Genomic DNA, 27,004 nt, shown 5'->3' with positions numbered 1-27,004 from the left:
GGTAATTAACGATGGAAGAGCGTGGCTAACATTTCGTAGGGTAATTATATACGTGTTTATCGGTCGAAACGATCGTGGTCCGCTCGTCGACGACTGCTCTCCCTTTGCAAATCTGATCGTGTTTATTTAAAAACCCGTTTATCTCGCCTTTTGCATTCTGGCACAGTGAATTTTGAAAACCGTTCTTCCGCGTTGAATATTTTTCGAATGCAGTCCTCTATTTGCTGCGAAACTATTCTTTGTCAACCCTCGGTTCAGAAATGTTTCACAAATATTTTGATGGAGAATTATCAAATTGAAAATATTTTCCATTTTTATTTATTATATTTACTTGTTTTTATCCGAACCTTTACAATGCATGCAGAATCTTTCATTTGTTTGAAGCCTCGTAGTATGATTTAAAACCAATATTTTCGCAACTTAAGTGGTCCATATTTTTCGTAAAAAACATGAGTGGCAACCGAACAAAATTTTATTTGGTTCGAATAAAAATAGTAACAGCTGAAGAGGTTTATATTGGTATGTGGAATGCGGTGGTCCAATCTGGTCTCAAGAATTAGATTTATGGGTTTATATTATTAAGAATATAAAAGGTTGTCGATCGAATGATGATTCTTCGAAATAAAAATTGCTCAACGATGTCTACATTCCTGATTGTATCAAAAACGCCATTCGAAATTTATCCGAACCGAAGCTATTGAATACTGACTGTCTATATCCGTAGCGGAGGAACGTTAATAAATATGTGATTTAATTCCGTCGCTTTAATTGAAAATTTTTAACGACAAGCAACGATAAATATAGCGATCTGAAAGTAACCTTTCGAATTCCACAATGGGGTCAACTCTGACGCAATACCAACGTTTTCAGTTGCGATTACTTTTGTCCCATTTCAATGGGAAACGCTGAACACAGGATTGTCAATTTTCAAATTTAAATTTCTGTAAAAAAGAAACAAAGTTGAAACCTGAATTTAGCACGCTGTAATTTTTTTTGTAATCGTATTTTGCATAGTATGAATAACAAAAATATTTGAAGTGTTTGAATAATGAAACTAATCCTACGTATGTTGCACACGTGTCTGGACAGAATTAGGTACTTCTAGGTGTCAGAGTGCTATTTTTGGGACACGTCGTAGCTTTAAAGAAAAACACGTGTTTTTGTTTTTCGCTAATTGCAGTAGATTTACTCTGTAAATATTTTATCTTCTATTTCGTGACATTTTCATATCGCCAGTGACAAACTTTATCAATCATTTGAACAGAATTTTGTTCCACTTTACTTTAAAGGAAAAATCAATAATTTGGTAGTTAGTGCTAATGTTCGAAATATACTCGACGCAGAGAACTTCGTTTTCAGCCACGAATGTGCCAATTAAATTATGGCGTCCGAAAATCATATCAAAAGCAAGATGTTTAAATTCGTGATCGTCGGAGATCCTGATGACAGTCGTCGCACCATCTAAAATCGCGGGGACGCTCTAGTGGAAACAGCTTTGACGTCCGAAACGTGGCCCTAACTGACAGACCAATTGACGTCGAAGAACGTGTCTTTATTTAGACACATGCGAATGGTAACTTACCTAGAAGCGCGTTGAAACGATAGAAAAGTATTTCGAAAGATATAACAAATTAAAATAAATTTTCAACGTTAATAGTCAAGTAACAAACACCAAGTATCCAAGCTTTTGATTCAATAAAATCAGTTTCCGGTGTTCGTAATATTCTCAAAATTTTGCAACGTTTTTCTCAGTTTCTTTTCTCCCGATCGAAAAAATCGGAAAGCAGTAATACTTTCGAGTTACCTCGGAGCAGAGGCCTCCCGTTTTACCATATTTACCCTCGTAAAGCGCGCAGCGGCGTCTATCGCGAACAAATAAGTCCTCCTCTGAAGACTCTTTTTATTTATACGTAACGAGTTTTGCAACTCGGATACTCGTGCTTCATCCGGCCAAAACTACACGCGCCTGAGCCAGCACTTTCGAATAAGTTCAACCCTCGCTGGCTCGCGCGCGCGCGCGTTCCAAACCGCCCTCCGCATAAACTCCCACTCGACAGTCTTACATATGTTCAGTTCGCGGAACCTCCGCGAGTTCAACTTCATCTCGTTCCGAAAAGCTGCTCCGAACCGGGGTTATTAAATTCGCCGCAGTTCCCAGACATCCGTGAACCAAGACCAACGTCGCTGCTTTCTGTCGGGAGATACGGAACCGAGCGGTGGATTTCATCATGGCGGCACGAAAGAACGTCGGGAATGAATAGCCCCCGCTTGTGTCTGCGCGTCGTCGCGCGGTCCACTCGACCAAAGACGCGAAATCCTGAATTAAAATCACGACGTTCGCGAACGACCCTTTCCAGCAGACCGAAAAATACAGGACGCGCTAAAAATGATGGGTCAAAACCTACAGTTAATCCCACGAATACGAATTTCTCGTAAATCGTCCCCTATATCAAAAAATGGGTTGGACAACAATCAAATTGGCGACAAATAATTTGGTGGAGATCGTACGAAGATCATATTTTTTTACTCATCGATTTGTTCAGCTAGTTCCTATATAAAAGTACTGAGCTAGTTTAGAAATCCATTGACAGTATCGTCGATGGATCGTTGAAAAGGAAAAACTAAATTTTGAATTTTAAAGTTAAAACGAATTCTGGAGATAGATTTTCTTGTCAAATCTTTGCAAATTCTGTAGACGTGTCGCTGTAAAATGCAACAAATATTTTCTTTACATTCTGTGTACGGGAAAAGCCAAGGAACTGGTGCTATCTCGCACAGCAGACGTTTCTCGTATGGCGACGGTATTAACCTTTTAAACTCCGGGATACGATGAAGATGGGAACGAGATTTACTCTCGAAGCCACTCTGAAATCCGTGGGGCTTCGTCCCTTATTTTGTGTTGTCTTCTGACCACGATCTTTCGGAGAATAATCCATGGATGCACTTTCAAATGCAAACGTAAAGGTTTGGGTCCGTTTTAAACACCCTTTATACCAGCTGATTATATCCACGTTGGGTGAAAATTGTGAATACTTTTTATTTATCAGATAGCTGCAAGAGACCACTATTTTGATTCACTTCGTTTTATAGTCGCCGTGGAATGGCGTCTTTCGGAGTATACAGTATCAGGGATGGTTCCCGGTTAGGGGTAAAGCATTGTTGGGCGTTGGTATGCGACGAAGCTCGTGCTTTTATCGATACTCTGTTCGTAGCGCAGCAGTCATGATGCAGTATTGCACTATCTACCCCCCACAAATTAATCTGATATAGTCGCGTTGAAACGCTAAATTGGAGCAGTGTTTTCCAACAAGTGTGCCGTCAACGAATATGTTATATTTTATTTACTAAAGAGCTTCCATCGTTTGGGGGATACCGCAGATCTTTAAACATTTAAAATTATTATGGAATAAACTTGTTTATATTTGTAATTTGACCACCGCGACAATACAGATTATTATATCGCTGTAACAATCAATCGACGATATTTAACAGCGAATATCGAGTACAACTCGTTTGCCAGACCCCTCGTTTGAAAGTATGATGTTTCTGTAGGTAAATGGCTACATTAAAAGTTTCTGTGAAGTTACGTTGTTTGAACTCCTAGAGGGCTAGTTCTCTAAGCCCTTGGTTGATGGATATTGTGCTCGAAGCAGAGATTTTAATAATGTATGCAGGAGGTGGCTTATTATTATTCCCTTTGAGTAGAAAATTTGTAATAAAAGTTGTTTCTTTGTGGATGCTTGCGCGTCCGACAAATGAGTTGTATTAAGGAGTGGAGGACTTAAGTGTCGCTTAAGAAAGCAGTACGAAGTTACGATCCTTTGTGTAAAAAAACTTTCGAACGAAAGAATGACCGTGTCTTAATTTGCAAAAGAAAATAAAATTAGGAAGAATGTATCTTTGATACCTAAGGGGAAAATTTGGAACGAATAATGACACGAAAGAAGTATATAAAAGGAGCAGAAATAATTATTTTAGTTACGCGAGTAGCTAGAAAATGTATTTATAAACGATTCGAACTAGAAACCTGTCCTCTGGCGAATCAAAATTTGTTGCTCAGATGTATCACACTGTTGGAGAGCGAGCTAATTAACGAATCACTGTAGACGAACTTCGGATGCAACATTCGTAGATAAATTACAAACGTAAATGCTATGATTATACAATGTAGGTACTTTATTATTACATGGTTCCCACAGGATTTACATTTCGAATCATAGTTGCAACAAAGTTTAACAGTTGTCAGAAACAGATAACTATGAAATGATGTCGAGGATTCAAAAATAAATTTAAAACGAACTCTACATTTGAAGGAAATTGAGTCGAAGGTGAATGTAGAAGAGAGTTAGGTTAAAAAAACGCGAACAAACTGTCAGATAACATTTTCTTCGATCTATTTATTTTAAGCTCGTCATTCTGGTAGAATTAATGACTTTAGAGTGCTTAGTCTCCGAGTGAGCATTATCAAATATGTAGGTTACAAGCAGCGCAGAACCTGTACATAATACATACATGTATCGATAGAAGTATTATGTACGGACGCATTTACCTTCCAACTATACTCTCTTTGACATTTTCATTTTAAACCGATCATTTCAGCAAAGCCAATGACTCGGAAGAAGCAGTTTCTGATCGAACATTGTCAAATATTCCACAAGAAATTTTAGCACTTTCATGTTAGATCTATTAAAAGGATTAATTTTCGAACGAAGAATCATCTTCCATATTTTTCCCGACTTTTAACGTGCAGTTTAGGACGCCTTATATGCGAGGACAGTTAAAACCTTTGAAGTTCCTATAATGAGCTACAAATACCTAACAAGCTAAACGTACTTCTCCTAAAATAACACTAACAAGAGAAACCTGAAGAATGAAAGAAGCAAGGTGATCACGCTATTAACGATCGTTAAGAGAGAGACTTATAATGACGTGAAATTACATATTATAATATCAAACTGAAAGGTATTTGTACTTTTTTCGAGCTCCAGATACGAAGAATAGATAGAAAATATTCATCGACAGTGCTCTGTCTGCACTATGATAGTCATTGCTATGGAGGCGTGCTTAATTAGGATGCGATAATATGCGTCACATGTAGTTCAGTATTCATAACGTTCGGTTAAAAAGTAATTCATATAAAGGAAAATATTAATTAATAAATAAGACGAATTAGAAATAAATGATGATATTAATTAATACTATTATGAAATACATTATCGATATTAACTATTATGAATTTAATTCTGTAATCTAATTAACGTTTTACGTAAGTTTGTCTATCGCATAACGTTGTGCGATCTGTTTATATTTGAATCAAAATACATAATTTCCCAAGCAATCATAAACATGTCCGGTTTCGTATTTCAAAGCCATAAATTAATCTATGAATGGAAAAACAAATGTTTAATAATGAAACAGGGGAATATAATCCGCAAACATATTAAACACTTGAAAGAAAGAATAATAATTTATTTATTGAAACATGATTTCGAGAAAAGATCGAAATGTAATATTTTAATCCCATTGTCTACTTCCTTTCTGTTATTATACTGATGGAGTACCCCAAATTACTGTAGGATTTGTTGTAAAGCGGATTAAAAGCTATACAGGGTGTTCGGCCACCTCTAGCAAAAATTTTAATGAGCGATAGTAGAGGCCAAAATAAGATGAAAATCAAGAATACTAATTTGTTGATGGAAGCTTCGTTAAAAAGTTATTAACAATTAAATTCAAAAATTTCAAATCGTTCTGGAAAAATTATTTTCAGTTGCGGGGATCAATTACAATCATTTTTTATCATTACACATACCTCCGAAATCGTACGCACTTTCGAGAAAAAAATTCCTTACTGAAAATCCAATTAGGTGCCTAAATTTTTCAACGGAGAAAAAAAATTGCAAATCGTTGTGGAAAAATTATTTTCGGTTGCGGGGGTCAATTACAATCAGTTTTTGTCATTAGACATACCCACGAAATCCTGCCCACTTTCGAGAAAAAAAATAGAGAATGTGTGAAATTATTCGAGAAAATTAAAAAATTGCAAATCGTTGTGGAAAAATTATTTTCGGTTGTAGGGTTCAATTACAGTCATTTTTGGTGAATAGACATACCCCCGAAATCTTGCGCATTTTCGAGAAAAAAATTCAGTAAGAGCGGCACTTTAAACGTTAATAACTTTTTAACGAAGCTTCCACCAACAAATTAGTATTCTTGATTTTTGTCTTATTTTGGCCTCTACTATCGCTCATTAAAATTTTTGCTAGAGGTGGCCGAACACCCTGTATATCTATGTCACTGGATTCCAGTAAAAGAGCAATTAAATCTGATAAAACAATTTCACAAAAGCTTGTATCGATTACATTTATTTTGCGATTCCAACAAAATAAATATGCTAAACTGAAAATTATATCTGAGAAGAAAAGAGAAAAACGAAAAATCAGGAGCAAGTGGGCGAAAGAAATAAATTATTATTAATATTACGACGTTTCCCTCTTTGCGTCGAATATTTTTTTTTACTGGTACGCGTTTAACGAAGCATTAAAGCGTAAATGGTGCGCGCGACTCTTCATTTCCGCGCCTTCGACAGGAAAGTAATCTTCCGGTTCTCTCGGCGAGGCATCCTTGCGTTCGCTTCTCCGAATTTTATGGCAGACTAACGACCATCGTTATTTCTCTATCGGTTGGGCGCAAAAAATGCGACTTGATATATATGTAGATATTTCTTGTTAAATACCATACGTATATGTAGAAATATACACAACGCGTCCACCTGTACGCGAACAATCTCTTAGAGGCGATTCTACATGCGAAAATAATCTACCTTTCGATTTATAAAAGAGGAATTGTAATCAAGATTAAATAAAAATATATTCTAAAACTCGTTACATTAAAGAGAAAATATTTTTTTTTAAATACTGTACGAAACTATAAGTTCAAGTTTTCTAATCTCGTCTCAAGATTTAGTATCGTAAACAAAATTAATATATGGATAAAAATTTTATTTGCAGACATTAAAAGAATCTTCCTTGTTAAAAAAAATATTACACGAATTATTTTTAATTGTCGTCCCATTCTGACGCGTCGAATCATCCCCTAAAATATTCATCGCCTGTAACGAAACACCCTGTCTATGTTTGTATATTTATATTTTTTCTTAAGCACTCCGTAGTCGAATGTTCTCATTAACGAGAATTTTATTCGACGGGTCATTTCCTTTATCCCTTTCTTTTTCCACGGCGCGGACATTTCATCGTACTCGCGATCCTCCATCCCTTATTCCGGCGTAAGCTCGGTAATTCCCGAACAATTCTGTCTCGTCTGCTATCTTATTCTTTCACTGTCCAATTTCTTTTCCCTTGAAACAATTCTTTACCCCGGAAAAGGATGAATGGGGATTTCTCGCTGGGCAAAGAGAAGACGAGAGAGAGGCCCGCCTTTGAAGCGACGCGGTGTCTCCGCGCGCGTATTAGACCGTGCAAGCTTACGAAATAATGGACTTTGTTATTAAGTTTAATTAATCGCACTGGGTCACTGTACCCTGATAAAGTAAATTTTTCTAATATAACTTTGCAATTTGCCACGGGTAATGGAACGCAATATAACTCGCTGCGTCAGCGATGCACAACCTTTCGCCACCCTTCGCGAAATAAAGTAAAATAACATTTTTCGCAGCACAGGAATTTCAAAATAAAGTAAAGATTCTCGTGGTCGAACGAGTCGTTTATTTATCTACGAGATAAATTTTTCATCCATTGTCGGTTACCTTCGGTTAATAAAATATTGGCTGACGATAGAAAAACAGAGGGCAAAGTAGCGTAAGGTGTAATTTAACGAATACCAAATATGGAAACTTATAATTAACGAGGCAAAGACAAAGACTTTAAACGAATTCTTTCTCTCGAAAGTAAAAACATTGGAACGTTTATTCAATAGTTGTTGGGTTAAGCACCGTAATGGAACAAAAGATTTATGTATGTTCTAAGGTTTGTTAACGAACTCCTTTTCTACTGGCTTCTTGAGATTGAGAAAGTGTGTCAAGACTTGCATTGCTTTCCAATGACGTTGTATTAATTAAGAACATTCAAATATTTAACCAGAAACAATCAAACTATCAAACATTTACTTAGAAATATTCAGAAAATTCGAAACTTGGGTTTCAAATTAACAAACATTCGGTAAGAATCAATTCAAACTGTTCTCTGGTGACAGACTCTGAGAATGAATTAAAACTTTCAACTAGAAACATTTAAACATTCATACGTTCATTTAGAAATTTCAAGTATTCAAGACGCACTGAAACGTTTCATTTTAATTATGCAAACATTCAATGAGAACGAATTCAAACTTTCATTGGAAACACGTGCAATCTTCCGACTAACAGTGTTTAAAAATTCAAACGTTTAAACAACAACATTCAAAGATTCTTCCTGAGATCGTTCAAACATGCAACGGAAGCCATTTAAAGTTTCAAACGTTAAGCTAAGAGCATTAAACCATCCAACGAGGAACGTTCAAACATTTAGCAAGAATATAGTTCCAAAACATATAAATATTCTATTTTTTATTTTAACGTTCCGCCCTGTTGTAATTCATAAAAATATTTCATAGTTCAAAATGGCGGTCGCTCGTTCGAGGATTCAGGATATTTTTTTAAGATTTTGCACGAATAATTCTTTTGTCTTGTCGATACCCGTGAATCGGATTTCCCGGAAACATCAAATTTTTTTTGTCGATCGATAACGAATAATAAAATTACACGCAAGCTGTGTTTTTTCATAGAAATTCGTTAGCTGAAAATTCCGTAGCAGCGTGTTCTGTGCTCGCGGGGCGAATTGTCAGATCGAATTTTCGTCCTTTTTCTTTTACCCCCGGCTGGACGATCGAAACGGTTGTTACCGCGAGAGAAAACTCGATAATTTCGATTTCCTGCTCGATGTACATAAAACGAGCCGCGCTCCTGCGGAATTTCCTGTTTAATTTTACGCCGGCGATTTCCGTGAATTTTTCGATTATTTTCTTCGGGATCACGGTATCGAAACGAACCAAATTGAAAAATGTTTCCCGTCCGAAAATAGGAAAGGAAAATCAAGGAAAATTGATTAAATTTTCGCGGAACGCGAAATTGTTTTTTCAGTAGTTATTATACACGATCGTTTCTTGTTCTACCTATATATTAATTAAAAGAACATCCTTCGACCAATGTTAATGTTTCCACGAAATAAATTCCGTTTATTCCGCTGGATCTTTCCCTTGAATTTTTAAATTTCGCTGCAGCGGTATCTTTAGGACGGGAATATTAAGATCGCGTTCTAAAGTTATAACCTTCTTCTTATGAATCATGAATCGCGGGAGAATGAAAATGTTAAGCATCACGGAAAAATTCGGGAAAAATTATTCGAAGTGTATCTTCGCGATGAATAATCGAATTCCATATTTTGTCAGGTCAAGTGGACGCCATTAATGAAAATATATCTACCAAATATATATTTTACATACACTATATGCTTTATATTAAATTCATTTTTTCTGTAAGCTCGAGGGAAATGCAATTTCCGCCAAATTAAATGAACCTTCTAAATGCATAGAAAACTCGGTTGCATATTATTAACTAAAAGTTCAATGTTTTTTCATAAATTCGTAAAAGGTCGGGGCTCTTTCATTGAAACGGGGTATTAAAGCAAGCGTCGACAAAATTGCCTTGGAGTAAATAATTTTTGCGCAAATTAAACGGTCGTGGCATTAAATAAAAAACGAACTTTTGCAAACCCACGAAAATATGCTATTTTTTAAAATTCGGTTGCGTCAGAATAATAGACTAATAATAGACTCTGAATAATAGAAAATTCGTTTTTATTTTATTAAATTCAATATACCTTTCAGATACCCGGAAAATTCAATATCTCTTGAAAGAAGAAATTCGATTTGAAATTAGGTTAACGGGGGCTCGATATCGGCCGGAGTAAAGCGCATATTAACATTGCCAGCACGTAACGCTTTAGTGGCTAAATGTTATGCACGCGTATAATTAATGAATCGCAGTTCAAGTTTATTTAAGCGACGTTGTAAGCGCTCGCGTTCCGAAAATTGCGCCACGACTTTGACACAAAGTTCGCTTTTCAATATGGAAAAATAGCAATTTAGTTAGAAACCGTAGCAACTAAAATTAGACCGACACAGCAATTTAGTTTTGGAGTTTCCATTAATAGGAAAATTATAAATTGGGATATCTGAAAAATTAGCAATTCTTTCTTCTGCAACTACATTTGTTCATTGACGTATGTAAATCCACAGACGTAATGTTTATGACGCGAATCCATTGGCAAATCTAGGTCGAAGCGCCATAATTTTATTGCTTTGATAACCAATAAATCCGAAGTCGAAGAGCAAATAAATTGGATCTTCTTGGTACTGTATTTGACATTCTTACAATTACTTGGTAGCAAAGTAGCAGCTATAATTATTAAAAATATAATGGCTCTAATGCTGAAACGAAAAATCATATAAATATACTGGGTGACGACATCCCCTTTGGTAAGCTGACTGTTAAGTCCAACATGGAGGGTGGACCAAACGGCCGGGGGAAAAACGTCCACGAAAAACTCTATAATAGACTATCTGAACAGGGGATATGTTGTATCTGCACAAGTATATTTCACCGATCCATCATTCTTTCGTGAACGATATTAGGAGTTCCGATAAAGTGGAACTCTAATAACGAAAAGTTCCTGTTGCTCTTCGTATCAATGCGATATGCATGGAAAAGGTATCTCCATCGTATTTGCACGTTTTTCTTACTTCAATCTTGAAAACTGGTACCCTCGAAACTTGGTGAACCAATTCCATGCATACGTTCTGCTACTATACTTTCACCGAGAACGTTACACGTGTCTTTTATTGCTACAGCCGTCGCACTATTATTATTCCGGAATTCCCGCAATATTATACGACGCGTTGACATCTCCGTTTCCGTTACTACGTTCGCCGAAACCCTTTAAAGCAATGGTGAAAAGGGACTGCAGGTCGCTTGGAATTCCCAAAAAGTTTCAGGATCCAACCGAGCCAACAGCTACTTACGACTCGACCCAATAATTTAGCGCAACTTTCGAACACGGGATTTTCGGGGGAGAACGATTCGTTGGAGGAGGTTATAAGCGGAAAAACGCTGGCTTGTCGACCAGGGTATTACACGGCTCAGGGGTTCGGAAGAGCCGGGCCGCTCACAAAGCCAGGATTTCGCGCGCGCTAGGTCCAGTCGGGCGTTGTGTACAAAGAATTCGTCGAGGCCCGCGAGATTTACGAGATGAAAGGGACGCGACGGAGAGTTCTTCGCGACGAGTGCAACCGAATCTCGTAATTAACATTTTTATTTGCCTCGGTTGGCCTTCCACGGGATCGTCCCTCCGGTTCTTTTTGCTCCTACCGGCGACGGAAGTTTACCAAGAAACCGGAGGACGACGAAAGAAACCGGCGATATTGTCCGCGGAAGCGGTCGATTAGATAATTACTCGACCGTCGAGGACGGACCAGTTTCCGCTGAATCTTTCTATCTCCGGCAGTTTTCGCCGGAGACGGAGAAAAGAGAGAGACAGTGGGTGTCGGCGTTTCGTCTCACGGCGCTATTGTGCCCGGAACTTAGCCTTTTCGGGGCTTAATTAAAATCCTGAAGAAAGGAGTTTGTTTATTCTTCATCGTTCGTTCGTGAATCGAAGTTGATTCGCCCGTCACCACGGAAACGCGCGTCTTTCACCGATTTCGAGGATCTAGCGCCCCCCACCCTCGCGCAAACTTAACTCTCGCGTTGGCAACCATGCACCCCATTTCTATGTTTTCAGCGATATTATTTTATTTAAAAATAAAATTGTGCCAAAAGAAACTGGAGGGACGTTAAGCAATAAATTTGTTGAATGCAGTTTTTGTACCTTTAAAATGTCCTCTAAGAATAATTGTTGCCTTACGACCATTTTCGAGGAATTAGAATTAAAATGTGAAGTTAGAAACTCCTAAGGTTCTAGATGGCTCACACGACGGGTAATAATTATTAACGAATTTACTTACTCGTAGTAGGGATTTTGAGTTGTGGCAGCTACCAGGTAAAACATGAATTACAAGTATTTCTTACCTGCAACAGAAAAGAATGATGCGTTAAAGTACAGCTCTATGGAAAGCTTGAGGGTTCTTACGAGGAATAACGAAGAATCTTATTATATTATTCAAATTCAAGTAGCGATTCATTGGTGCTCTAAGCAGACATTCAACTAGGGATCCATAACTAATACCTTGATTAAGCACTGATTCAAAGCTTCCTAATCGTTCAACAAAAGAGCTTAATATCGTACATCCATCCAGATCTGTGGTTATCTAGTTGTGCAAACGGGAGTTCGAGACATTCTAACAATCCATCTTGGAATCTAGACAACCAGATGGTCCACATAGGGATGCATGAAATTCTAGCAGTACGAATAGAGATGCAAAACACTCCAAAGTTCCAGCTAGAGACCCCATGTTAACTTAATGGCCCAACTAGAGTCCTATGATAACCTAGTTGTTCGAGTGGAGAGCTATGCGCCTCTGGTTTTTCAATTAGGCATTCATACCTCGCTAGCCATTCGTCTAGTTACGTGTGACCCACTTGTGATTCAAGTAGAGGGCCAACTAGGGTTCCATGACTACCTAGTTGCCCAAATGCTGGTTCAAGATTCCCCGATGGTTCGGCCAAGGACCGCGACGTGAAAAATCTAACCAAATATTCGTGACTACCCGGTCATGCAAATGGGAGTACGGGACGCTTTAACAATCCGACCAGGAATGCAAACAACCCGGTAGTCCAAATAGGGATGCATGAAATTCTGACAGCACGGATAGAGATGCAAACACCTCAAAGCTCCAGCTAGAGCCCTATGATAATCTGATTGACCAACTGGAAAGCTATGTAGCTCTAGATGTCCAATTAGGAACCAATTTCTCTCTAACAATCCAACTATGTACCACATCTCTAGAGTTTCAACTAACGATCCGTGACTGCATAAATGTACCAGGCATTCTAACAATCCGTGTAAGCTATATATTATAGCGCACTTCGAATTGTTCAATTAGAAAGTCACACTTTGCTAACAACCAATCTGGTGTTGCATGTCCTCTAGTGGTCCAACTAGCGATTCTATTTCCAGAAGGCATGTAGACGCTGGTTCAACCAGAGTCTCGTAACAACCTAGTTGTCGAACAATAGACGTATCTATCTCTGGTCGTCCTCTAATAATTCATCCAACGCGTGGTTCAACCAAGGATCCACGGCTATTTAATTATCCAAGACTTTCTAACATCCATCAAACGTCGACAAGGCTTTTCGAGCTTCGTTAAAAGTATCAACGTCACAGGAAATCAATACGCGGAGCACGTTGCGGACACGAATTAATTAAAATGATTCGACCATCCCCGAAGATTCAATCGCGGCTCCTCGACTGCTATTACTTCCGACAAAATCGATTATACACGCTCGGAAGAATCCTGCTAACTCGGCAAAACGCAAAACGCAAGTAAATATACGTACGAAGTTCCTAACTGATACGTTCAGAAGTTCGACGGATTGTCTAAAATATCGTTCGGTTTTTAGGGCTACGGACTAGGAGGATTCCGTAAATGTGCGGATTCCTCGCAGAAGCCTAGAATAATGATCGCGAAAGAGGCACGCGTACTCAGCCGGGGCAAAGAGTAGTTCTTCCAACTTAATTCAAATTATCCGACGGGAAACGAGACGATCCCGCCGGACCAGAGAGAGAGAAGAGGGTTCCAGCTCTCGAGACGGCCGCTATACAACTCTGCCCGCGAACTCCATATCGAGCCATAGCGCGGCCCCTCGATTTTTTTAGGGGCCGCGTGTAATCAGCGAAATCCCGAGCCGCGAATCAATACCGTAGCCGTCCGCCCTCCGACCCTGCGCGCCCCTGCTGTTCCGACGTCCTTTCGATTTCCGAAACTTCCGCCTCATCGTCTTCGAGGTGTTATTGCCAGCCACCAGCCGTAGGCATTTTCATTTCCTAGCCCCGAATTTTCCATTTTCATCGGTTAGACGAGTCCCTAGCCCTCGTTCTCCACCCACCAGGGAAGGTTCAGGGGGATAGGCCAGCATTCCTCCATTACGCGAGAAGAACATTCGTTTACAAAGAATCCGGTCCCCGGAATCATTATCTCCAATCTTTTAAAATTCATCTTCCAGAGAGAGTTTTCATGGAATTATTCTTTTTTCTTCGACTTTTATTCGGATTGGTAAACTCCGGGAGTCTCGTCTTTAATTCCTTTTAAAATGGCGCCACGATTTTTTCTCTGCACAAAGTGTCGACCGTGCGATCCCCACGTGGCGCACTTTGTTGTCGCGTCAAAGGAGCCAAAATGGGGTTTACTTTGAATCGCGATAACTCCGTGTAAAAAAATCGTAGCCTCATTGAAAGAGGACGGAATTAAAGGCAATACTCTGGAGGTTGGCGTTACGTCGATGAAAGTTGAGAGGAAACGTTTTTTAATATCGCGCGTGACCTCAAATTTGAAGAATTTTTTAATGCTTTGATACGATCGGCTTGAAAGTTGCTTGGCAAGCATCTCTGGAGAAATCGCTCGATAGGATTGGGAGGCTGGGGGTTTCGAGCCTCGCGATGTTTCTCTTTTGCATCGTACGAAATTACGAAACTTACAAGTTCGCAATTGTTTGGGCGATTGCAAAGCGATCTTTCTATTTAATCGTATTTGATTTTAAAACAACGTGTATCAGTCCGACAATCTTTTTATCTTCTATGTTTGATTTTATCTTAAACTCGCGGAGCCTCGAAATCAATTACCGGAACGCACAGTTCGTTTCTTGGTCGAGAAATTTCGCAACAGCGACGAGAGCTACGAAGACCAGGAAGGTCGTGGGCGTACTTCCATGTTCGATGACCATCAATTAAGAGATTCGCTCGATGCAGATCGGCGTGCAACCGTTCCCGAGCCAGCAGAAACGCTGGATGGAAGCAAATCGAGCGTTTCCAACTACCCGAGTGCGGTTGGGAGGGCAGAAAAATTGGCGAAATAGATTTCGAGGCGACTGAACATCAACGAAACCATGATGATCCATTTTTCGAACGCGTATTGTGACGCGCGACGAGAAGTGGATTCTCCGCGACAATCGGAAACGTTCGACACAATGGCCTCGATCACCACTAGGCATCGAAACAGTTTCTAAGACCAAACGTGACAGTGATTGTGTCCACTTCAGTTTTCTAAATCGAGGGGAACTGAGAATCCAGCTTTGGTCAATCTTAAATCCTATTCTTCGTCATGAACGTCAACAGAGTATCCTCAAGAACATTCCTGGTAGCAGACTGAGTAGCTAGAGAACAATTTCAGGGGCTAGGATCAAGTAAATGTAATTTTTAAAAACTAATGAAATGCATCGATGTTCCATAGGAAGGGATTTGGGATAATTAAGCATCAAAGACTATCGAGGGTCTGAGTACAGCGATCAACTCGTGCATAAAGTGCGTGAACTGGTCGTTATCGATTCGAATGTGACATTACGAACGATGGCAGAGAAATTTGGCGTGGATTCTCGTTCGCGGGGGAGGCTGGAGAGGGATAAGCCGTAGTCCTCGCCTCGCTATCCGAGTCAGAACCGTTCCGTGGAGTTAGTCTAGCCAGCCTTTCACGAACTTCCACCTTTTTCGTCGCTCGATCCTTTTCCTAGAGATAGCCTGGCTCTCGCCAGATTGCACGCGATGGACAGATACAGTGGTCGGGTGGATCCGCCGTCGGTTAACAACGGTATGGAGATCCTGTTGGATTATCGGCTGCTCTTCCGGCCAGGAAAGGGCGCAACAAGACCGAATGGTATTTGTTAATGTTCCCGGCGTAAATGGCTTTTTGTAGGAACGGTCTTCCCCGCTCTGGATATCGAAGCTTCTCTATGCAACGTTTCTTTTTCCTCGTTGACCTGTTAAAAACGGGGACATGGCAAAAGTGCCGGCATTTAACACTTTTAGAAAGAAAGAACATAACAAGGCGCGTGTCTGTCGCTCGGAAAATAACCGAAGAAAGTCAAATAAAGAAGCAACACGATTCTACGTCGTTTATTCGCAAGCTTTAAAATATGAATTCGCTTCGCGAGTGACATTTGATAATTGGATCAACCTGTTCCTTTCGTACGGAGTCGAGACAAAAATCATTAAAAATCACGGAAGAACGTTTATAATATTAGGTCGTTACACCAGTTCAAACAATTTCCAGTTAGATTTCATTTCATTTCGAAGGTAACTCGGTTAGTAAAATTTTAAAGGTCGATCTTCGATTTCGGAAAGAAGCTAGGCAATTAATCGAAACGGAAAAGGAAACGAAACAGACGGTGCAGGAATCCGGAGATTGCGACTCGTTCCGTGGAACCTTTCCCATTCGATTCGTTGTCAAATCTGCCGATTCTTCCGGGCCGCCGGTGTCGCAGATAACTCGAGACGGGGGCTGGGCGCACGGCGACAAATCATATGTAACGCCGTTCGAATTTCGCGAAGCGTATATAAAATGCACAGGAGATAACTGACTGTCTGGACGGGCCACCCGAGACCCGGCATTTTTATTCGAGAGGACGCGCTACCACCTCCGCCCCCCACCCCCCCTTCCGAGTAATATGCGATCGGGACACCTCACGCTCCGGGATATTTACGCGCGAAGATGTCACGGGTGGTCCGTGTACATTTGAATTCACTGGAGCTCGGTAGATTTATATTACGGTTCCGGCGTCGACGAAACGAACTTCTTCCCTCGAAGTCGCCGTTTAAACGTTCGAAGGTGTCTTCGGGCCATTTTGAAAATGTACGGAGCGATAGAAAAAGTATTCCGAGACTTTGGAGAATCACTGGCTTCGTGTCACCCCCTTTAAATGTCGTCTGATTGGAAGGGTGCAGTTCTATACATTTCATCCCCTTAGTCACGAGTAACGAAATCATGTTGTGTAGAAACACTTTTTATTATATTTTATAGCACAGTTGGTGGAACTCGATTTTTTAAAAGGACATTCTCCGTCGATAATCGAATCAGAGTCGTCGCGAAAACCATTCGGAATTTGACATTTGTGTATTTTGCGTGGGAGGGACGTGGAATCAAAGCCAAACGAACAAAATTGCCGGTAAAAAATCAGCGGCAAGCGAACGACGTCGGCATCCCCGTCATGGTCGGCGCAGCGTCGAAGTTGGTAATTCTGTTTGCAGGGCGAATCTTCCCTATACTACTACGAATTCAATTCTCAAGACGCGCGAACCAGGCCTCTCCGGGGGCTACGCTACGAAGTCGAAGTTTCCCGTCAGTTTCACGCCACTTTCGTCGCACAATATACAGGGTGTAACCGAAATTTAGGGCTAGAGTTTCACCTAATTTACGTGATCAATAAGTTTTATCAATCTTCCTGGAGTTGCACTGATTTATAAATACGAGGTTCTGCCCCATTTATACATAAATAAATCACTGAGAGTTATTATTTTTAAAAAATTAATGAATTCGTATTGAAAGATAATCTTAAAAATTATGCATATTACAAAATGTATTCATCGTCCAAAAGGCAGTCAGATATCTGTAAAAGAACGTTCCTGTGTAATTTTCTATGCACTACGTAATAAATTGAGCTTATTTCCATTATTCAGAATCAGCAATTAACAAAAAGAAAAACGAAAAACGCGGTTCGCGAGAGAAAGTACCATTTATCATTAAGAAAGTGCCATTTCACGATTTCTGCATTCTGTTTCCGAAGTGCGTGATAATTTTACACATTCTAATTACGTGCCGCCGAATCAATCCGAACAGGTTGCGAAACTGGATGGAGAAACTCGGAACAAACTTTGTTTAATTTACTTGAAAATTGCTGTCATTTATCACCGAGAAATTCAGAAACAGAAACGTTCCGCTTAAGAACCAACCCTATGGATCAAATGTTCATCGTTAATTCCTTGGGGCCCTTCGTCTTTGCTCTAGAAATCTCAATCTCTCTCGTTAAACATTATTTTATCGTACGATCAATTTTTATTTTTCTATTATTTTGACTAGTAAAATCTATCCCTGAAAGTTTTAACAATAATTTCAAAGAGTTAGAGACCAAGATTTCCAAATAATTTTTGTGATCCGTTTATTTCAAAGTTCCAAATGTAAAAAGAATTGTGCAATTTACACGAGACACGATCACGATCCCACAGTGGAAATTCTGTTCCTCGTCGCTAGTTAAGTGGTTGAAAACCGTTCGAATATAAATATTCAATTATTTGGATGGCATAACGATTGTGGCCGATATAAATAACGCGAACGTTACGAAACGCGCGTAATTACCGTACCGGATAAAAAGTTTGCACGTTGAATGGAATGCTCTCGTGTAAGGATAATTGAATGACCACTCTTGGTACATTTTCCGACGAGTGAAACGCTCCCGGGTCTTCATACAGGCCGAATTTCATTAGTTGTAATTAAACAGCTTAACAAGATTCACCGATTCTCGAGACACGGCCGCGGAATTTATTCATTCCGGAGGGTAGCCAGAAGTTTGTCTGATAGAGATATCCGGGTCAAATGTTCCTCAAATATCCGAACGTCGGACAAGAACGGCGCTGAAAAAGTTCTGTTTTCTCGACTCCCTTTCGAAGCTATTACGAATAAACATTATTAACTTGAGAACAATTAAGACTTCGATTTGGTTTGTAAGGCAACGAGCAAATGTTTGTCGTGTTTTAGTTATTATTCACAGTATTCGATATATCAGTTTCGAATTTATATTGTGACCATGCATTTTAAGTATTTTCACTTTTCTAATTTAACGTTAGACATTTCGTTCTTTATTCTCGAAAGTTTCTTTAAAACTATAAACTATAACGACTATAATAATTCGAGTTATTAAGAATAATAAATAGCTTGTCACTACAACCAACGTTACTGATTTCTTCTAAGGAGTTACAACATTCCTTACGTAAACCATTTTCCGTGTCTTATGCAATTTTACATGTTTTCGATTTAATTACATTATTCCACAGTAATACATCAAGTCGAATAAGAAACATCGCGAATGATTTATGGCATTATACAATGGATCGAGGGAAACGGTTTTGCGGAGAGTTCTTCGCGAAAGTAAATTTAAATCGTCGGGTATAAATATATTTTGCAAGAAGATAAAATGGACCAGTTTTAAATCTCAACGCTAATAAAAATAGGTTTGGTACTCGATGGTTTAACGCTCCGATTTTGTCCAGGAAAAGGACTCGATTCTATTCGTAGTATAATTTAAATTCCTATTAATCCATCCTTCAATGAACGACGCGGAATTAATTTTACGACAAAGCCGATTTGCTCCGAAGGCTGAGACAAAGGTCAGCGGAGGAAAGGATTTGAAATCGATTTCTCGGTAAAAATAAAATAAAATTCGACAAAGGATACCTCTGTTGTTCGATTCCTCCGCGCTGCGAGACAAACACTCCTTCCTCAAAGGAAATGTTACGTTAGTAGACTAGAAGCCACTCTCAGGGATTGGCAATTAGGTAACGGTCCGTGGTAATTGATCAGGACTGAAATTCCAAGCTGAGGATGGCCTATAGCGAGCTAGCGATAGATCGACCATTGGAAACGCTCGGGTGGAGTATCGACTGCGTAAGGCGTATCCTCGATTAAACTGACGGAGCAAATTTTAACGAAGCGAGTCTCAGCCCCCCAAAAAGAATAAATTTATAGAATGGTAGTTTACATCCCTCAAACACAAATATCGGTTAGTAAAAGAATTAGTATATGAATCTGATTTTTTACTGCTCGATGTCTCCATCTGTGCACCAAGTTGAATATGAATATCAGTCGATAAAAAATTTTGTGTATAAATTTAAAAAATTTTTAAATTTTCGTTTGTGTTTGTGCCTCGAGTTTCGTACAAATCAGAGATCGTGAATTCGAACGGGAAACTAACGAAATATTTTTTTCGTAAAATAACATTTCATATTTTCGAATTGAATCTTCAATTACCATCGCGCCGTTATGGCATAACCACGCTATTAATAATCCTGAAACGACCATATCATTCGGCTTATCGGTCACCGCAGCTGATTAATATTGAAATTTCAATTTGAGGGCAACCAACAGTCGGCCTGGTTCGTAGGCGTAGATCGAATGATCAATTCGGCGGTTCGTGTTCGAATATGGGAATGAAATACGTTTCTTCCGCAAATTAATGGCGCATACAGGTATTATCCTTGCTGATAGAAGCAGTCAAAATTTTTTTTGTTCTATCTAAACTGACTAGAACTTCTACTAGTTTAGTCAATTTACCCATTCAAAAAGAATTTAGTTCCATTGCAAAACATGTAACCACTTTTGAGAAATTACATTCGTTTCTTTATACGGTGCATTTTGTAAAAATGTAAATAATATATCAGTTATAAAATTTTCGAAATTACCACTGGACTTTACAGGATTAACTCCATGGTATTTTGATCTGAAACGAATAAATAAATAAATTATAATATTAATGCCATTTTCACCACCTGTTGCGGCACGAGTCGCCATGGGGCGAACGGGGTTAATAATCTTGATCCTTCTATCCCGATAATTTTATAATTTCCTTTGTTATACCATACACAGACTTTCCGTACAAAATTTTCAGCTACGCTTTCCCTCACAGCGGCAATATTGTCCCCCTGTCTTGCACCACGTCGTCGCGTTAGAACGTGTCGATCAACAACCGAGTGTTGACCAGTTACACGCCGTTCGAATCGAACAAGAGCTTCGATAAGACCACAAAGACTTGCAAAGCACCACCGAATTCGAACATCGCTCGAACAAGCGAATAACAAACACGATGGTACACGACGAACGAAAGTTCTATCCCTATATATCGGAAAAGAACGCGAGCGTTTCGACGTGTACCAAGATCACGGCGCACTTTTTCGCGCGAGACGTCATTGGTTTCGTAACGTCGTCACGTCACGGTTTCGCAGACGCTCGCGGCAGTCCGTTCAAGGACCATAGTATCCGCCATTCAATCAGACATCACAGCTGATTAGCATTGAAATTCCAAGCCGACGACAGCCTGTACTCGATAACGGTATGCGCGCGGCCGCGTGTCACAGTCGATACGAGGGACGCGGAGGGACGCCCGAGAGGGATGCAGACCGATGGAAACGGAGGATTGTCGGATCGTCAGTGCGCCCGAGGATTCCATTGCCTGATTGATATGTGTCAGGCTCGCCGCATGCACCATTGCCTCGCGGCTAACGCCCCCCCTCCTACTTCACGGATTGTGCACGACGCGTTATGTGCAGACCCCCCCGGATTACCGATCGTATTATACTCGCGCCGATCGGATTCGCGGAAGCGGGAACCGCCGTTCGAAAATAAAAGTGGCAATTTAGTTGCTGGAAACACTGGCTACTCCGAGGAGAACCAGCATCCCTCGAAAACGGCGCGTACTCGATGAGAAGAGTCTTCTCTGACTCGAAATATTTTTGTTCAGCGGGATTTAGAGCGCTTTAGGAATCGAATCACTTCGAATCTGAGTCTTGAGATCTCGAGGAGAAGTGCCTTCTCCGGCTCGAAATATTTTTTGGTTGCAACTTCGACTGCGTTTCGAGACGCCATTAAACGCACTCGGAGATTACATTCTATTCGTCGAATGGACCCGAAATGCGCTCGATCGAAACTCCATTAACGGAATACATTCGCATATTAGATTTCAATGGACGTGTCACCAGCTCCGAATCAGCGGTCACCGAAAATCCCGAGAACCTAAAAAGTCGTTTGCATCGTTTCCAATTTATCGCGCAACGAATATCTATTACCGCTATCAAGGTACAGCGAGTATAATCGTTCCTAAAAATGCATAGTTGCTTCACCGGCGACCCTAGAACGCCTCAATTTCGCTCGAACGTGAGGATTGGGGTTCGAGAACTTGAGGCTGAAGGGTCTGTATCTCACCGGCAAGCTTTCGTGACTTATCTCGATGTCTTGACATAGAATCGATGCAGGTCGGTCGATATAGCGATGATCGTCGCGAGAAAAGAACCATACTGGGTGGGAAGAGTTAAGAGACACGCTATCTCGAGCACCGGAGCAGAATGAAAACGTAAGTTTTTGGTAATCGAACCGAGGCAGCCGCGTAAAGAAAAATACTCGAAGTAAAAATTTGGCGATGCTTCTCGTTTGGTAAAAAATAATAGAACCGCGTTTAAACACCGTCGAATCGAGGAATTTTTGTTTTTGTGCGTGGGACAAGTGGAATTCCCACATTAAAGTCGGGAACGTTTCGTTTGATTTTCTGTTTTCTGCGTTTAACGGGGGATGGCGGGCGTCGACATTATTACCACTGCTTCCACCGACCGGAATCGAATCACGGGCACCGGAGAACTAACTAAAACTTTGGTTACATCGACGAATAGCTTCCATCGATTTATACGGCACCCCGGGGATGGCCGGAGATGAATCTGGAGCCGAACGACTGCGAGCCCTCGAAAAAGTCATTATCGGATAAAGCGTGTGCGTGGTGTAACGCTGATCATTAAAAGATCCGTCTAATTCAAAGATAAAAATATAAAAAATATAAAAGATCTGAATTTTAAGAGCCTGGAAAGTATGGAAAACTGACACTGATGCAAGAGTTTAAACCGGAACTCTTTATAATTTGCAAAAAAGTGACGAAAAATTCTTAAAGCTACCTTAAAAATAATACTATATGTACTGGATAATAACTGCTACTCAATTTACTTACTGGTAGAAGAGACTTTGTGCTTTGACAGCTTTCAGGTAAAATATCAACTCTAAGAATCTCTTACCTGCAACAGACAAAATTCAGAGTTAAGAAATAGCCGGGACGTATTTTTAGAAATCGTAATTACGTTTAGAAGATTGTAAGTAGCACGCGAGGCTCTTGTTAATTCCGATTTGGTGCATATGGTAATTTTATAGTTTACCGATCTATGTTTACGTGTACACGGTGAATCGTGACCCCTCGGTGGCCCAAGTAGGGAACCTTGACGCACTAGTGATCTAACAAGAGGCACAACTAAGCATCCGTGAGTACTTAGTTGTTCAAATAGGGGTTCGAGACTCCCTACTGGTTCTACCAAGGACTTTAACCCCGAGAATCCGTGACCACCTACTTGTCCAAATAGGGGTCCAAGACATTTCGACGATCCATCTAAGGACATGGACGCTCCGGTGGTCCAAATAGGGACGCACGCCATCCTAGCAGTTCACGTAGAGACGCGCAACACTCCAAAAGTTCGATCAGTGTCCCACGATTACTTAGGTGTCCAATTAGAGATCAATGCACCCTACTTGTCCAATTATGATGCTATACGTTACTAATAATCCGTCCGGTAACGCGTGACCCCCAAGCGATTCAACTACAGATTCTATTCCCAGACAGTGTGCAGACACCCTACCGGTTCGACTGGAGTCCCATGATAACCTAGTTGTCTAACCAGAAACCTATGCATTTCTAGTTGTCAAATTAGGAACACATACCTCGCTAATAATCCACCTACTGACGCGTGAGCTCTAATGGTCCAATTAGCGATTCTAGCTCCACCCACTCAGAGATTCAACCAAGGATTCGTGACTACTTAATTGTACAAATAGAGATCCAAGACTTCCTGTCAAGCTATCTTGGGATCCAGACAACCTGGTGGCCCGATGCATTTCCTTATAATTTCGAGTCTTACAAATAATTTTAACCCCCGGATCGTGGAATCCATGGAAATAAATTTTTACAGGGTCACTTAGTATTGATATTTGTTAAATACTGAAACTTCACAGAAAGAAATAATTTTCGTGGGTTCAAATGGAGTCGTTTTGGAACATTATTTTTCAGACGTTTTAGAGAAGTGTCCCCGTTAAGAACCGCGAAGCATTCGACGAAGTCACAGAGTCTGAATCGCGGGACCAAGCTTCAGAGATAGTGAAATTATTCTGCACTGGTTTATAGGAATTAGGAACCGAGAATAAGGCTCGTTGCAACCTCCGTGCTTTCGTACGTCGAGCGAGGCAAGGAAGACACTTAAATGTATATTTGATCCTCTCTATTAACCGGGACCTTGCTGCAGAGTAGTCGGAAATCTGCAAAAGCTAGTACAAATATCTTTTGTGTACCTCAAACTACGATCTTAGGAATAATATTAAATTATCGACAACAGTGTAGGCTATCAGGTATTATCGATACCGATACTTGAATTTTGTTAATTCTATTATTTTATCTTTATTTAAATCTTTAAAACTTTTCCCATTTTTCATTCATATTCTATTTCCTTTGTGCAGAGAATTTGTACGATCAAGAGTGGATTTATTTAACGGAAGGAACGCTCTGTTTTTTACGGCCATTCGTCACACGCTGCGACTTATTGACAAACATGGATTTCGCATCAATTCGATCTACCGCGATATTTTCGCCTCGACGTTTCATTCCGCGTGTGCGTTTTCCGTGCTTTATTCTATCAATAAAGTGTCTCCCGATAAAATGCTACGATTGAATCGCGAGACGCGGCGATGCGCGTCGTTGTTCGAGTGTTAAAAGATGAAAACGGTAAAAGGGGGGTGGAACGTGCAAGGGGATGCTCAAAGATGCGAGGAATAAGAATCCGTCTTCCTTTGTACGTTTTCGCGTATATTAGGATCGTGTTTCTTCGCGCGCTACCGACAAAGCGAATTTTTATTCCGCGAAGCGGAAGACTCTGTTTCGATAAAAATTACTGCTTCCTGTCGTACGTTTGTGCTAAAAGCTTTCGCCATCTGTGCTTGTTAAACGAAACAGATCGATAATACAGGTGCTCGATACTGATCGAGTCCATAAATTGAATTTCGTTTAATTTCTATCGTTAAACTGGTGGATTTTATAGACAAAATTCAATTACAAAAGATTTGCGATTCGACAGATCCGTGAAATGAAATTAATACAGAAAAATGAAGGCATTGAAAGACTTTTAGAGCTAAGTTTTCCGTGTGCTATGTTTCACAGCAATCGAAAGCCTCGATGCAGGTTAAAGTACTCCGACTTCGAGCGATAATTCACTGGTCCGCTAAGAAACGACAGCGACTGATAAACTCTATTTCCCTCGTAACAGGGGTTCGTGATAAAGGGTCATTTTTCCGAGTCTTTTAACGACGTGAAAAGGTCTCTCGCAACGGAAATGAAAATCTTGCGCTATAATATCGTCTCGATGCTCACGTTCTTGGCCACGTGACCTATGTGGTAGAACAGGTTCAATAAGGGTTCAATACGACTATTGACATGTACACACGTGTACATACATGCGCCACATCCTTATGTATACCTCGTCCTGTATAGAGGGTGAGACGTCTAAAAGGCCCGAACCCCTAGTTAGTTCCTGCATTAAGGGTTAGGTGTCTGAAACGTCACCACGCTTAGTTTGAAACTGAACAGAATATCTCCTACCGTGAGCCATCTTAAAGACTTGAATACCTAGGCAGGAAGTGAAGAAAATACCTCGTACTGCATATATAATGAGACATTTGAATAGTCTGAACCTGTGGTTAAGAAACGAAGAACCTCGTCCAGTATGTACGATGAAATATTTGAAAGATCTTAATCCATAGCTAGGGACCAAAAGGAACCCTGAAAGAATACCCTGGTACCGTCCAATCTCTGAAAGCCATTAACATTTAAATGAATTTATCTTTAGTTAACAATTTATATAGAATGAGACACCAGAGAGACTATAATTTTTAGAGGTCCAACATTTAATTTCTCTAATATTATTTTATAACTCTGGCCTTAGCTCGAAGAACGCGTTTCAGGAACAGCGATTTTGTTGCACGGCGAATACAATGACCCGCAACAACCTATTGCTTCGATTGTCCTGCTCAAGCACCGTCGAAAACGCTGACCTCTGACATTAATACAATATTGATACCTCGAAATCAATTTCACGTACTGCAGCCTGTCACGTGTAATTGAATCATACGTTGCGAACATACGTTGTTTCCTGTCTTTTTGTGTTATCGATTTCGGTTGACGAATATCACTTTTCCGTTTACTCCGGCGAGCAAACAAACAAAAAATACACTATCTCACGTTGTACAGTTCAATGAATACAGTACTAATAGGGCTTCGATGCTGTATTAATGTCAAGGGTCAGCATTTTGAACAGCTCTCCAAAGTGGATGACTGAAATTGGATACGATTATAGAGTGACATTCAATATTTCGCAAGAACGTAATTCTATTTAACGAAGCAGGTGACTGCACTCTCTAAAAGGATTGACACTAGAAAAGCTTACGGCTGGATCGAACGTTACTTGTGTGTACATTTACCTTTCGAGCACCGATTCAAAAACGATTTTGGTTCGTTCGAGTTATAAATCGACTGTCGAAGCGTACAGCTTTTCGAGACTCCTTCGCGAAAAGTGTTGCAAGTTTGGACCGATTACTCAAGCCAATTTAGATATGATACAATGTTAGTATTTATAGATGTCAGTCAACGCTTGGACTGTCAGTATAGAGGACTGTACTCTAGATCTTATTCAGAGGATGCTATTTTAAGGAGGAAGGCACTGGATGATGAACGACATCTTGTCATCTTGCCCAAATATTGCAACAATAGATAGTTGAGCATTCGACCACAAAGTGGGAAAGTTAACGACGCCTTTTGATAAGAAGATTGTACACTACTTGTCCCAGAAATTGCTACATCTTATCGAGGTAAAATTACGTTCAACCAAGTTTCTATTTAGAACTACTATCTATACTTTAAGCTTAGCAAAGAGCTTGTTTCAGGATGGAGATGTTGAATAGCGAACTCCATTTTACAATGTTGCCTAAATATTGCAGCAAAGGACAAATGGATTGCACAGCACAGTTAGAGAAACGTCAATTACGTTCCTTTGCTTAATCCTATCAGTGAGTTCAAGTTCTAAGTATGTAATTTTAAGCTTGAAATCCCATTCGAGCAGGTACTTTGAATTAGACCAGATCGAAGAGCACCGTCTGGCCCCGAGTTCTCCACACGAAGTCTGGGGTTTCG

The 27,004-nt window shown here is 40.1% G+C and overlaps 1 protein-coding gene across 5 annotated transcripts in view; it reads right to left on the bottom strand.

Moving 5' to 3' along the window:
* The window catches only part of LOC122405291 (poly(rC)-binding protein 3), a 136,978-nt gene that overhangs the window by 74,097 nt on the left and 35,877 nt on the right, over positions 1 to 27,004 (bottom strand). For 3 of the 5 annotated variants that reach the window (XM_043409936.1, XM_043409930.1, XM_043409935.1), the window contains exons 1-2: positions 22,736 to 22,799; positions 12,055 to 12,118 (exon numbers count right to left, since the gene is read on the bottom strand). The exons of 1 other annotated variant lie outside the window; for it this stretch is intronic. In XM_043409936.1, the coding sequence (XP_043265871.1) occupies positions 12,055 to 12,098 (44 nt within the window). In that variant the 5' untranslated portion in view covers positions 12,099 to 12,118; positions 22,736 to 22,799. Of the gene's footprint in view, positions 1 to 12,054; positions 12,119 to 22,735; positions 22,800 to 27,004 lie in introns of those variants that run through there. One more of the 5 variants, XM_043409932.1, reaches the window with a different exon arrangement.

The sequence above is a fragment of the Colletes gigas genome, unplaced genomic scaffold (genome assembly GCF_013123115.1).
Source record: "Colletes gigas isolate AHSC1104 unplaced genomic scaffold, ASM1312311v1 Colletes_gigas_Sc00004, whole genome shotgun sequence".
NCBI lineage: Eukaryota > Metazoa > Arthropoda > Insecta > Hymenoptera > Colletidae > Colletes > Colletes gigas.
Note: the sequence above shows the minus strand (reverse complement) of the source record. Positions and strands in the feature narration are given on the sequence as shown.